This window comes from Etheostoma cragini, chromosome 9 (assembly GCF_013103735.1).
Source record: "Etheostoma cragini isolate CJK2018 chromosome 9, CSU_Ecrag_1.0, whole genome shotgun sequence".
NCBI lineage: Eukaryota > Metazoa > Chordata > Actinopteri > Perciformes > Percidae > Etheostoma > Etheostoma cragini.
The window spans coordinates 12,331,420-12,344,090 of record NC_048415.1 but is presented as its reverse complement, the minus strand read 5'-3'; the positions used below and the strand labels follow the sequence as shown (position 1 = coordinate 12,344,090).

At 39.1% G+C, this 12,671-nt stretch overlaps 1 protein-coding gene across 1 annotated transcript; it reads right to left on the bottom strand.

Annotated features, from left to right (window-relative positions):
• Positions 1 to 304: 304 nt before the first annotated feature.
• On the bottom strand, positions 305 to 11,622 carry LOC117950595 (cystathionine gamma-lyase-like). Its single transcript, XM_034881749.1, has 12 exons — positions 11,351 to 11,622; positions 9,160 to 9,241; positions 8,967 to 9,062; positions 8,650 to 8,759; positions 8,218 to 8,352; positions 8,026 to 8,083; positions 7,571 to 7,648; positions 7,046 to 7,198; positions 6,030 to 6,151; positions 5,535 to 5,587; positions 4,998 to 5,136; positions 305 to 1,191 (listed from the first exon to the last, which is right to left on the bottom strand). Exons 1-12 carry the CDS (start codon positions 11,534 to 11,536, stop codon positions 1,174 to 1,176), a joined length of 1,230 nt encoding a protein of 409 aa, XP_034737640.1. The 5' UTR covers positions 11,537 to 11,622; the 3' UTR covers positions 305 to 1,173.
• Positions 11,623 to 12,671: the final 1,049 nt, after the last annotated feature.

Below are 12,671 nucleotides of genomic sequence, written 5' to 3'. Positions count from 1 at the left end.
CAGAGGTGAAAAATCTATTACATAATTGTAACATGAAATTAATGTTCAAGTAAATCAAAACCTTTAAAAGATAACTGGTCTTCTATAGAGAACCAAAATCTTCAGTCTCCATGTAGAAATATTATTGATGCTATACTTAGGACAAGAACTAGCTCAGTTATCCATCAGCTGAAAATCCCAGTGTGCTGCCTACCACTATACAGGCTAGATTGGATGTGGCTTATTGATTTGCTACTGTTACTGAACTTATAATTACACTGCTATTTGTAAAGCGGGATGGTTGGAGGAAGTGAGACGCAGAGACTTATGCTGCAAACTGATTTTAATGGATTTGTCCGTTACATAAATGACATTGATGGTGAATGGTCTGTCATAAATGAAGCATGGGAGAAGAGCAGGTGGAAGTGCCTGAGCAAAAACAATTTCTCTGCAGAGATACAAAACATGCACGGTCTGACCTGGGGGAGTATATGTCATCAGTGTTTCGTCAAACTTTATTCTGAGAAATACTCCTTATAGCCTTGAGTTGTATAAAAACCTGAAACATCATCAATGCCGAGTAATTTTGCTCCAAATAAAGGCATGTGCTTACGAATCCTTCCCTATTTATTGGCAAATGTCCTGATTAGCCTCAAACATCCTTAATACGTGCCTACTTCTTTTATAGAAGAAACTATGACAACTAGAATTAGAAAATAATTAATGCAGATTACATCTGCAGTTGTACTTGGACAGTTACCTTTGGTGACTGTTCTGTGCATCAAAACCAGGATGCAGCCTGAAGTAGGTTTATAGCAAGACAGACAATGTTTTTTTTTTCCTGCAGAAACATATACTGTATCAGCCTTGAATGAATAGGACTACAGCCCATTAAAGCCCTCCCAACAAATCAAAACCAAACATAAACAAAGCAAAACCCAGCATAAGATAAAGATTACTTAACTGATCTTTGGGTAAAATAGGCATTAAAAAGATTGTGTAAAAAGGTTGTATTCACAGATAGCACGATTTGTATTTTTTAAAGAAGTTGTTCCCTGATAGTTGTATCTCGGCTGCTTGTGCGCTGAACGGAGGCACCAAGTGTTGATCTGTGAGGATTTTAGACTTCAGGTACCTCCAGTCTTCACCTCAACTTTGATTGATTTCAACCTCAGCTTCAAAGATGGCCTGAAGTCACTTCTTTTTTGGATGCTATTAAAAGACATCGGGAAAAGAAGAAAAAATGAACAGTGAAATCAATACTGTGTACAGTCCACATGCAGGAAGCCGTAGACAGTCATGAGGCTACAGTTGATAATATGCTACAATTATTCTGAAATGACACAATCACTTCCTTGGAACAAACAAAAAGAAGCACAATCCAAGTCATTTCTGCTCTCTTTGCTTCAAGAGCTGAGGAGGGATGCCAAAATGTCAAGTCAAAAGCAGACTAACAAAAGGGCACGCCACCGAGAAAACTGGTCAATAAAACACCACACACACCCAGCAGTTTGTGTTTCAAAACTGAGGACGCTTGACCCGGAAATTTAACCGCCTGTCCCAACCTGCCGTGCCGTCCCATCCAATTAAACGCTTCACCCATCAGAAGTGCCTTTACCCAGTCCACACACAAACAGTCATCGGAGATATTTTTCTCCATTTAATTTCCATTTGCTGCAGACGGGCAGCAGAGGGATTCAGAGACATATCTGAATCTGGAGAGGAGGAGGGGCAGCCTGCCATGCAGGAAACCGCTGCATGAGGTAGCAGAAGGGGGTTTTAAGAAACTCAAATTCCCTACAGATCGTTATGCAGTTGGTAGGTGGGAATTAGTGGTGAATTATTCCAAAGCAGCATACCAGAGCTCATTTAACAGTTTTAATGTGATCTCAACCCGCATCATATGGCAAATTGATTCTAAATGAGCTGTTGCATTCTAGCCGTTTTAATTTGTGCATCTATGATTAATATAAAACAAATGTAAAAGCGGAAAAATGATTATCCAGAGGAAATACTCAGTTTGATAAAACCCCAGCCACCACCAGAAAGAAAGAGGGGTGCATTTAAAAGAGGGTAACACAAAGAGTGACTTTGGGAGATGACATTGACAATATAAACTGTCAGGGATTTGCTGAGCAAGTACAAATATTAGGAATAGGAATATTCCCTGTGGACCAAGCAGAGTTACCCCAGACTGCTGCACAGATACAGAGACCTCACATTGCATGATGGATCTGGTCATGCAGCGAGGAGAGTTTTCTTTTTTCTTTTTTTTTGATGGGCGAATATGCCACAACCCTCTACAAAGTTCACAGTGTGCAACCAGTGCATACAGTGCCTAACTCAATCCTTGTCTGCAACTCTTCCTGGCCTGGCTCTCCCTGAATGTTCCCCAAGATAATTACTACTTCTTCTCCAGGCCGGATTTGTCTTCATTTTTACAGACTTCCCTTATTCTGCACTATACAAGTCAAATGTATAGTTTGTTGTGTGCCTTTAAAGTAAACAAGTGGTAACTTGCTTGGTTTCACAGTTTCTTGGATGTTAGAAATATGATCATCCACTATAATAATCTTTCCTTAAAATATATTTTCTCTCATTTTGTTTTTTTTATATTTCCTACAAGTGGAGGTCATAACTCACCCAGCTCTTAGATTAGATATAACCTTCTACTTATAAAGTACAAAGACGCATGGGTGCATTTATCCTCGGATTAATCATTAGCAAGCCACAAACGTGGCATCTGGATCTCCTAAAGTGAGCTCTGGTGAAGTAGAGACTGTGGCACATTAAATACCAATTGAAAAAAGTAAATATTAAAGGATTTTTGTCACGCATTACCATTTGTTTTACCCCTATTTGGTAGAGAATCATGCTCCAAGTTTTGGTACTACAGTTACCATATTGCTTCAGGGGGTGTAAGGAGGACATCTAATATTGCTATGGAGTAAGTGAGTGCAGTGAGTTGGGCTGTGGGCTACAAATCGAGGCACGTTTTTTAAGCCTGAAGTTGTTTGAGTCTGAACCTTTGCCCATCTTTCTACATTTTTGTACATCCTGCACTAACCCATACAGCCTCTTTATTCTTTCTTAATGTTAAATAGTTATATGTATGTATGTATGCATGTATGTGTTTGTTTCTGTATTTGTTTGTTCATTTTATATTATTGTTTTTATGTATGCCCCATAGACCAAGGCAAATTCCTAGTATGTTCTACCTACCTGAATATAAATCTCTTTCTGATTCTTCCTTACATTTTGGCAAAATGGCACGATTTAAAATATGCCTAATTAGTAGTTTGCAAAATTATCAGGCAAGTTCTGGAGTAATAAGGATTTTTTTATGGACATGAATGTAAACATTGTTTGAAACAGTAGAAAAAGCACATTCAATTTTCTAAAATACAACAGAATTACTTGCTAGCTGTGATGTTGAGTAAAAGCCATTCAGTGTTTTTGGTGTGTATGGCTCTTTGCAACTGAAAATAATATTTTGTACTTGTTAGTGGAAGATGAAGGGACTCAGCAGTTTAGACATTCACGCATTTAAAAAAAAAAAATCCATATCCATCTATCCTGCCTGAAAATCTGTGCAGACCAGCTGGCACCCATATTCACTCAGATCTTCAACAGATCACTGGATCATTCAACAGAACACCTATTATTACAAAATAATTACTTATAATTATAATTTACTCCTGCATACTTCGCACTATTGTCTGACTCATCATGAATGGGTCAAGTGGCGGGTCAGCGGAGTTACACACATGGTGTGTATGAAATGTCTGTATCGTAGGGCCAAAACTATAATATTCTGGCCATGGGTCACATCACTCATTTTGCCGTGGCTGCCGCAATAGCAGAGTTACCAGTGGAAACACTGGTACAAATACAGGTTTGCCTCTCATGCTTAACAATATTCAGCTGTGTTAATAATAACTCAAACTGTGGACAAATGTCACAAGTGTGGACCGGTGCGGTCGCCGTGTCTCTCTGTGTTGCTGGGGAGCCGTGTGTGAGTGATGGGGGCATGCTGCGTGGAGAGTAAGAAGAGGGATCCGAACACAGGCACGGCTTTACAGAAGAAATGGGTCATGTAACGCAGAATTAAACCATATTGACATATACAACATTGCTTCGTTTGTGGAGAGGCAGTGGATGCGAGGACATTAGATGCACCGGTAAAACCTAGAGTAAAAATAGAAATAGAAAACTAGAGCCCTATGAGCTAACAGACTGGTCACTGCCATTGTCTGAAAAACAACACAGACGGGACAAAATGTTGCGTTTACTGTTAAACTGGTAAAACCTTGTGAACGATGTATAACCGACTGCTATCTGTTGTGGAATTTTCCTCACGTTACTCTGTCGTCTGTGACCGTCTACATCTAGAAACTAAGCTGCTGCTATTGTCTCAACCTGTCTATATTCTGTTTACAGTGTGTCTATATATTGTTTGTTTTTGTTGCTTGGTTTATATGAGTAAGTGCATTGTGAGTAATACAATCCAAAGCAAAATTCCTCGTACGTGTCCTCATACTTGGCAAATACAACTGATTCTGATAACTGTCAGTCTGACTTTGTATTAAACTCGAGTCACAGCTAACTGGCAACTGTCACAGAGTCACCTGCTGAAAGTCTATACAGACTGACATAGCTTACTGATGTCAAGGCGTTAATCAGAGAGCCATAAACAAGTAACAGAGTGCCCTGTCTGATCAAGCAGGTATTTTTTCCTCACCATTTTTTGGGAAAAGACGCACATAATTACTCTCATTTTAATTGCCACCGAAAAAGTAGCCAAAACACCTCTTGAGTCACATTGGTTGTTCTGTAGCTCTCTCTTACAATTTCTGAAAACCTAATAAATGTGCCATAGATTTCCTTTAATTGTTGAAAGACCTGAAAATAATTTAAGCCTCCCACAAATGTATTCATTTTAACAGTTGATGTTATTTGATTAGAACCCATATTGGTTTGAAGGACTATCTGGTATTCCAGTGTTGGATGTTACTTACAGCAGCCGCAAGAGCTTGCTCCAAGTCTTTGATGATGTCAGCCTGATCCTCCAGACCCACGGAGAGTCGGATGAGTGTGTCACTGATCCCCAAGACTCTCCTCTCGTTTTCTGGCACTGATGCATGGGTCATAATCGCCCTAAATTTTGATAGAAGGCATTTGAGCTATAATTAGAAAGACATTCTGCTGTTTTCTTAGAGATTAGAGCAGAAACAGACTTCATAATGGATATAAAGTGTCTGATATAAAGTGTAAAATCTGTTTAAAAAGTTTGATAGGGATTTTTTCCTTGATCTTTGCTGCCCCCTTGTGGTGCTACTTTAACATTACATTTTGGACTACAGCTGATGAAAGTTTGTTTTTTAACTTGCAGACTAAAGTTAGAATTTGGATTATTTAAAGTACTGCTATTTCTGTCAGGTTTTACATGCCACTTGTTTGTCTAAACACAGTCAGTTTTATTTTTGGTAAAATGCACTGTACTTAAATATATGTAATAATATATGTAAAGAGTAAAATTCTGCAGGAATACTTACGGATGTTCTGCTAAACTCTCATATCCACCAAGACTCTCAGCTATCGCAAACAACTGAAAAAAAAAGAAAACAGAGGACATGAAGTGAAACATAGTGCAGGATATAAATAGTGTACATTGTGTAAATTAAGTCACATGAAAGATAAGTAACCGACTACAGAAACTACCAAATCCATTGTCATATTTTTTGCTTACATTTTGTGTTTCAGATCATTGAAAAACATTTTTTGAATGCCAGTCATTTTTATGTCTGGTCCATGGCAACTTGGTTTGAGTTATTTTTTTATTTACATTTTAGTTATCGTCTGATCTCAGCAGCTGCAGGATATGCCTGCAAGTAGGACTTCAGTGCTTTGCTAAGGCACCCTTGTAGTCCTTCACCTGCCCTCTTAGTCTAGGAATCTGATCCAGTCCTTTTTCAAAAGCCCCTCCAGCCTTAAAACATTGTCTACTTTCAAAACAGTCCAGATCAAATAATAATGTCATGCCAAATTACTTTGAGGTTGCTGAGGAAGGTGCTGGCGTGCTCCAGTTTTCCCTTAATGTAGAAGGTAATCATCCCCGGACATCCGGTGCATTGTCTCTTCACCACTTCATGCTGGGGGTGAGAGGGCAGGCCTAGATCGAGAGAGGGAAAACAGTCAGGTTGTGATTACAGTATGCTTCTGCCTCACTAAAGTATGAACAACTGGGGGTGTGATACATTTTTACTTAGTTAATTTGCATATCTTATTGTTATTTCCAAATATACATGCATGACTTTTTTTTGTTCTTCGCTTTTTGCTTGCAGGTTTCTCTATAGATATTAAATATAGATTATAGATATTTGGCAGCTCCTATGTTTACTTGAGTCTGACTCCTCAGGCAGCCTGCCGTTTCCTCTGACTATGCGTTTGTAGCTTTCTGCTTCCTTTTTGCCGGCTCACTCATGACGATAGTGTGAAAAACTCCATCGCTACCTTATTGGCCGGTTGCTGAATCTGCGGAAGTGTGCAGTTCTGTGAAGCAATTTGCTGCATCGCGAGAACTGTTTAGAAAATTTATAAAAAAGGGCACATTCATTTAAAACATGCTATAACTTGCTTATTGTAACTTCTTATTTGCACTATTAGAGTATTTTTCTGGAGCATTAAGTTGTTGTGCAGACTTTACCTTCTTTGAACATTAATTTGTTTGTTCTGCACCTGCAACTACATGGATGTGCACAACATTGTCTTTTTTAAGATGAAACGTTTGCTCATGAGCCCTTGTTTTTGGACTAAGCTCTCTGTCCTCGGAGCCCTTTCTGTTGCATTTCCCCACACACCGTGACACTAAAAAGTAACCTTGGGTGCTTGTTTGTATAAAACAGTTACAATTTGGGTGAGTGATGATAAAAATATGATGATATGGTGTTTTCCACAAAATGACAATCAAATCAAAAATGGGAACACTGTTTGTTAAGAGATGATATGTGAATAATGAAGGTTATATATCGAATTTGTTTGCTACACTCCGGTGCAGAGAGATCACCTGGGAAGAGGACCTGCTCCACCCTGGGATCCGCCTCCAGAAACTTGGCGGCAGCCATGGCATTACTAAAGTGCCGCTCCATTCGCAGGTGTAGTGTCTTCAGTCCTCGGTTACACAGGAAGCAGTCGAAGGGTGATGGTACACAGCCCAGCGCTGAACCAAGGCAAGATCACATGGGGGGGGGGGGGGGGGGGGGGGGGGGGGGGGGAACCCAAAGAGGTCACAAAGCCTCCCAAAACCCAGATCAGACAAACAACAAAAGCATGAACAAATACTTCCTTCTGAAAACGTATTATATTGGTGCAGAACTTTGGCCTCTGGCGCATGTCCTGTTTCTTCAATAAGTGAATGAAGGGCAGGTCGACAAAACTTTATGAGATCTGTGTCCTTAAATAACACCTAGAGCTAGCAAAAATTTGGCTTCTTGTTTGACATAAATTACCTATCAAGATATTTGGCAACATTGGGCAAATTTTGTCAAAGCAGACTGGAAGACTAGTGTAACTTTTTGTTCTTACCACTCACCATTTTGCAGAAACTGCAGTCGCTCATACAGATCATCCCGGTTCATTGAGGCCAGACCCATTACCACATCACTGTGACCTGTCAAATTAATAAAAAGGAAAAAAAAGAAATTTCAAGTAACTGGGAACAGAACATATTTTGTTGGTTAGTGTTTTGAGAATAAAGTCATATTATATTCTAATATGTATTTAACAAAATGTTGTATGTTATGATTAGATCACATGCATCTTTTAGCTTTGCCTGACTATGAATACAGTTATTATTTTTTTAAATAATGGGGGAAGATCAAGCCCTGTCTTGTCATGTCATGGTATTGAGGTGCTTACTGATGAAAATGACAGACTACAGATTCTCCTCATTCCTAAATTTGACACGTACTACTGACTTTTGGTTTTGGTTGTATAACAGTTTAATGCAATCTTATGCTGGTAAAATTTGAAATGTACACAACCTACCGTTCATGTATTTGGTAGCTGAATACATGCAGATATCAGCTCCCAAAGCCAAGGGACGCTAAGATTACACAAGACAAACACAAAGGTTAATCAATTACTTGTTTTCACACAAACTGGAATTTGATTGCAGGAAACCATTTACCTGCTGTTTCAAAATCAAAAGAGCATGAAGTGCATATCTTTCACACTCACCTGAAAATAGGCAGACATAAAGGTATTGTCCACAACCACCACTATGTCTTTGTTGTATTTATGAGCCACATCTGAACAGGCCTTGATGTCAGCAATTTTCATTGTGGGGTTGGAGGGTGTCTCAATCCACACCAGCTACACAAAGAACATGTCCAGGAGAGCGTGTCAAAAATGTGGAAAACACACTACATTGTGGGAAAGGGCTGAGAGATAGCTCATCTATCGTACCAATAACAGTCATTACACAATGTGCTGAGTCACAATGACTGCTTCAAGTTTCCCAAAGAGAAATGAGACACCCAATTATACAACTTAAAAAACCTGCTTTGAAGCAGCCACTTTAAGGACTGAGAATGTGTCGGAAAAGACACCAAACACAATAGCTATAGACAAGACACAAATAGCACTTTATTCTTATATAATTTGACTTACTTTAGTGTTGGCCTTCAGAGCAGCCTCCAGCAGTTCTGGTTTTGTACAGTCAGCAAAAGATACCTTCAGACCAAGTTCAGCGGCAATTTTTTGGAAGTAGCGGTTTGTGCCTTGCGATAGTGAGAGTGAAAAAAAATTATAATTCCAAATAAACCAATTTAAGGTTCAAAATCAACTTGCACAATGTGCTTCCACTTTCATCCAAACAACCATTTTGTGCGAGTGAGTTAATGGTGGGTTTCCTAATGGAATATGGAAACATTTTAGGGTTGGATAATATTTTCTACACAGCTGTCAGTTACAAAGGGGTGTCTCACCTCCGTACACATCGTCCATGCAAATGATTCCATCACCGGCCTTAAGTAAGTGAGTGATGGTCACTGTGGCTGCCAGGCCCGAGGCTACAGCAATGCCTGCAGGGAAAAGGCACAAAAGTTGTTAAGACCAAAAATCCTTTGTGAAATATGCTGCCAGGATTATGTGAGAATCTGCTAGAATAGTCTTACTTACAATACTTTCCTCCATCTAAAGCAGCCACCGCCTTCTCAAGACAGTTTCTTGTAGGGTTTCCACTCCGGCTGTATTCAAACCCCTACATGAAAAACATAGGTCATTTCAGCCACCTGAATCAACATTTATGATTAGATATGGTGTTCAAACAACAGGAGGACAGGTCGACCAACACAAGCGTGCGTGAGTACGTTTTAGGATTTTGCCCAGCAAGACTAGAACACTGAAAATTCCTTAATGTATCTTAACTTTGGGCACATGGGGTGACACACGCATACGCAGCAACCGGTTTCATGGTTTAACTGTTTTTTTAATTAACTGTGGATCAGACTTTAAACTCCCAAAACTCAGGACAAACAAATATAAACACTCCTTTCTACCTGCAGCCATTCTACTTTTTTAATTCTATAATGAACCATAGATAATGAATTGACTTATTATTTATTGTTTACTGTTTTTTTTGTTTTTAACTGCCTGCAAAGTAGTCATTCTCTGTATTGTGTGTATGATTGTGTGTGATTTGTACTAGACTATCTGCTGCACAACAAATTGCCCCACTGGAGGACAAATAAGGTAACTTGAACTTGACTTCTTCTTCATCCTCTTTAGCGAAACTAGGCTGTATGGCAGGCCAACAGGTTTTAAGGACACCTTGCCTTCCTGTATAGGCTCCACTTTTACAATCAGACTGAGCCAGTACTTAAATCTGTTTTTAGTTGGATTCAATACATTAAACGTAGACCAGAGGCGTAATCCTCTCTGCAAAAAAGTAATTATGTAGTTGTAGGGAAATGGTGGATTTGCTTAAGATTACGGGTCTGGTCTGACTAATTTACTATGTATTTCTAAATCATTGTGAGCTCGGTCACAATGTTATGGGAGTAGTAAGGGTGAGCATACCAGGGTCTACAAAACAAAGTCAGGAGTTCAGCGTGAGTGGTGATTTGGGTTATTTCTTTTAATTTGGTTGTTTCATTAAAGATGCCATTTTTGCCGTTAATGATATAAATACGCCTCGAGATTAGTCTTAAAACTGGGAAACATTAAAGACCACTCATTTCCCCTCTTAAAGGGTGCTTTGAGAGATAAAACATTAGAAAGCAAAAAGTACCTCTGCGCTTAACACTCTTTTTATATGATGTGCATGTGCTCTCTGTGTAAAATTGTAATAACAATGGGACTTACAAACTTGTAAACTATAAGAAAGTTAATGACTAACCTACAGTATAATCATTGGCAGAGACAAATAGCAGTTATAAAAGTAGTTTGCAGCAAAGAGGCCTATTAGCTACAGGGAGAATATGATAGCGAGGAGAAACTCAATATTCCACGATATGGCCTCTGGGTCATTCTATGAAAAGGGAGAACAAAATGAAGTCAAGATGTCTCTCTTAAGATTGATTCACTTTTGACTGGGGAAGCAGAAGAACAATTACTTTGACAATGAACAGGTAGTGGGTGTATAAGACATTACATTACATGTCATTTAGCTGATGCTTTTATCCAAAGCAATTGTATTGCAATGTATTGAATGATAGTCTCCCACACCAATCACCATCACTACACACTACATGACATGTACACATAATATAAAAAAAGACCTAAAATAAAATATTAAATTGTGTTTTTACTACTATGTGTATATAGAGCCTGTAGAGTTATTCCCAATACTCATTTAATCAATACCAATGAATACCTTGTTATTACCATGAAGCATTTTTTCATAAGTATGCCCATTGACACCTTATGTATTTATAATGGCCATGGAAATACTGGCTATTACAGTCATATCTTTTCTTATTTACCTCTTTGTGTGTTTAAATAGTGTATTGCTGAGTCAGCATTCATTCATGTGTGACATGGTTATTTTTGGGCTGGATTGCCCATTGGGGTAAAAGCCCATCCTATGAAATAGAGTGGTGTCAGTATTGATTTATATCTTAAAAATATATCTCTGATAAAAAACTAAAATATATTCTTACGACGTGTAAGCTACATAAGAGCTTAGCTTTACTCACGACATGTTTCTATGACTCATATATCATTTGAAAAACTAAACATTTATGTATAGCCCGGTGAAGTCCTGACTAGGATCTGCTTCACACGCGTGCATACCTCTACAGTCTCATGGTGCATACCACCACAGTACCACCAGATCACTTACATCACCCCCCGCCTTGAGGCTACTTACGGCATGGTTTCCTGGTCCAAACTGCTTGAACGTGGTAGATAGGGAAATAGGCGGCACTACAGCCATGGATTTCCATTGCTCCGGCTCCTGGCCGACGTGAATTGCATCTGTCGCAAACGATTTATACGCCGCCCTGAAGCCGGCGAACAAGTCGCTTTGCTCGTCTTGTTTGTGATTTTTTTCCATGGCAATGTGCTCACCCTAAATGTAAACCGCAGTGAACTGAGGCTGAGTGTGCGTTACCAAAGGATGAGAACGGGGGAGGAGGGGAGGGGGGCGGGAGCAATTTAAGATGCCAATCAGCGCCCATCAACACGCGGCGTAAGACGCTGATTGGTGGTCCAGCAGGGCGTCCAACCCACGTGATGCGGCACGTTGTTGAGTGTGTGTGTGTGTGTGTATGTGTGTGTGTGTGTGTGTGTGTGTGTGTGTGTGTTTGTGTGTGTATGTGTTCGTGTGTGTCTGCGCGCGCGTGTGTGTGTGTGTGCGATGGTGATGCAACGTTTACTGTTGTTTGAGTCAGGAAGGTTACGTTTTTTCTTTTCTTTTTTCTCTCTTTTTTATTTTTTTTTACTTTACAAAGTAAATTCTACCTAGTAATAATCAGATAGTTTATGTAATTTGGAAATCAAACTAAAAATGATGTACAACATCTTAACTTTTCTATAACCACATAGCCTACAATAGGCCTAAGTTTCCTAACCACCAATGTGCACTATATAATGTTTGTCGTCATTATGAAAATATAGGCCTACATTGAATTTTGTTAATTTTTATTTTTGTTTCTAGAGGCAGACAGCACACAAGCCGTTTAGCCGTGTTTCCATTCTTGAGCTACAGGGAGAGGAAGTTCTCTGTACTGACTGACTCAGTGACATCACTATGTTCTGCTTCACCCTGCCTAAACTAATCTGATAAATATACTCTACAATAATACTGCCACAGTAATACACAACAGCACTTAATATATTGTGTATACCATAGGTGCTGAATTGAGCATGCAGGTATTAAAAATATAAAGATGAACAGAAGAAAATTTAAGAAATACTTCTAGTTGTAGGCTAGTTAATTCACAGATCCTTGCCTACTGCAAGCTGCCTTACTGGATCTGAGACGTCAGACACAACTGAAAACATGAACAGATGACTTAGTAATATGATTGTAATACATTTAAATAAGTGCGTAGTCAAGTGAGCTCTCTTCTAATGGGAAAGACCGTTTCTACAGAAATTCTGCTCTGCGTCTCATTATTTTGCCGTCTCGTTATTTCAAGCATTGCTGTGCTTGGATGATGGAGATGTTTTATTACATGTAAGTTTTA

Excerpts from the sequence above, each read along its gene's own strand:
- LOC117950595 (XM_034881749.1), bottom strand. The coding sequence starts at position 11,536 with ATGGAAAAAAATCACAAACAAGACGAGCAAAGCGACTTGTTCGCCGGC. Across the intron at positions 7,199-7,570 it reads ACTGCAGTTTCTGCAAAATG|CGCTGGGCTGTGTACCATCA; the intron begins GTGAGTGGTAAG and ends GCCTTGGTTCAG. Across the intron at positions 5,588-6,029 it reads CCTTCCTCAGCAACCTCAAA|TTGTTTGCGATAGCTGAGAG; the intron begins GTAATTTGGCAT and ends TTTTTTTTTCAG.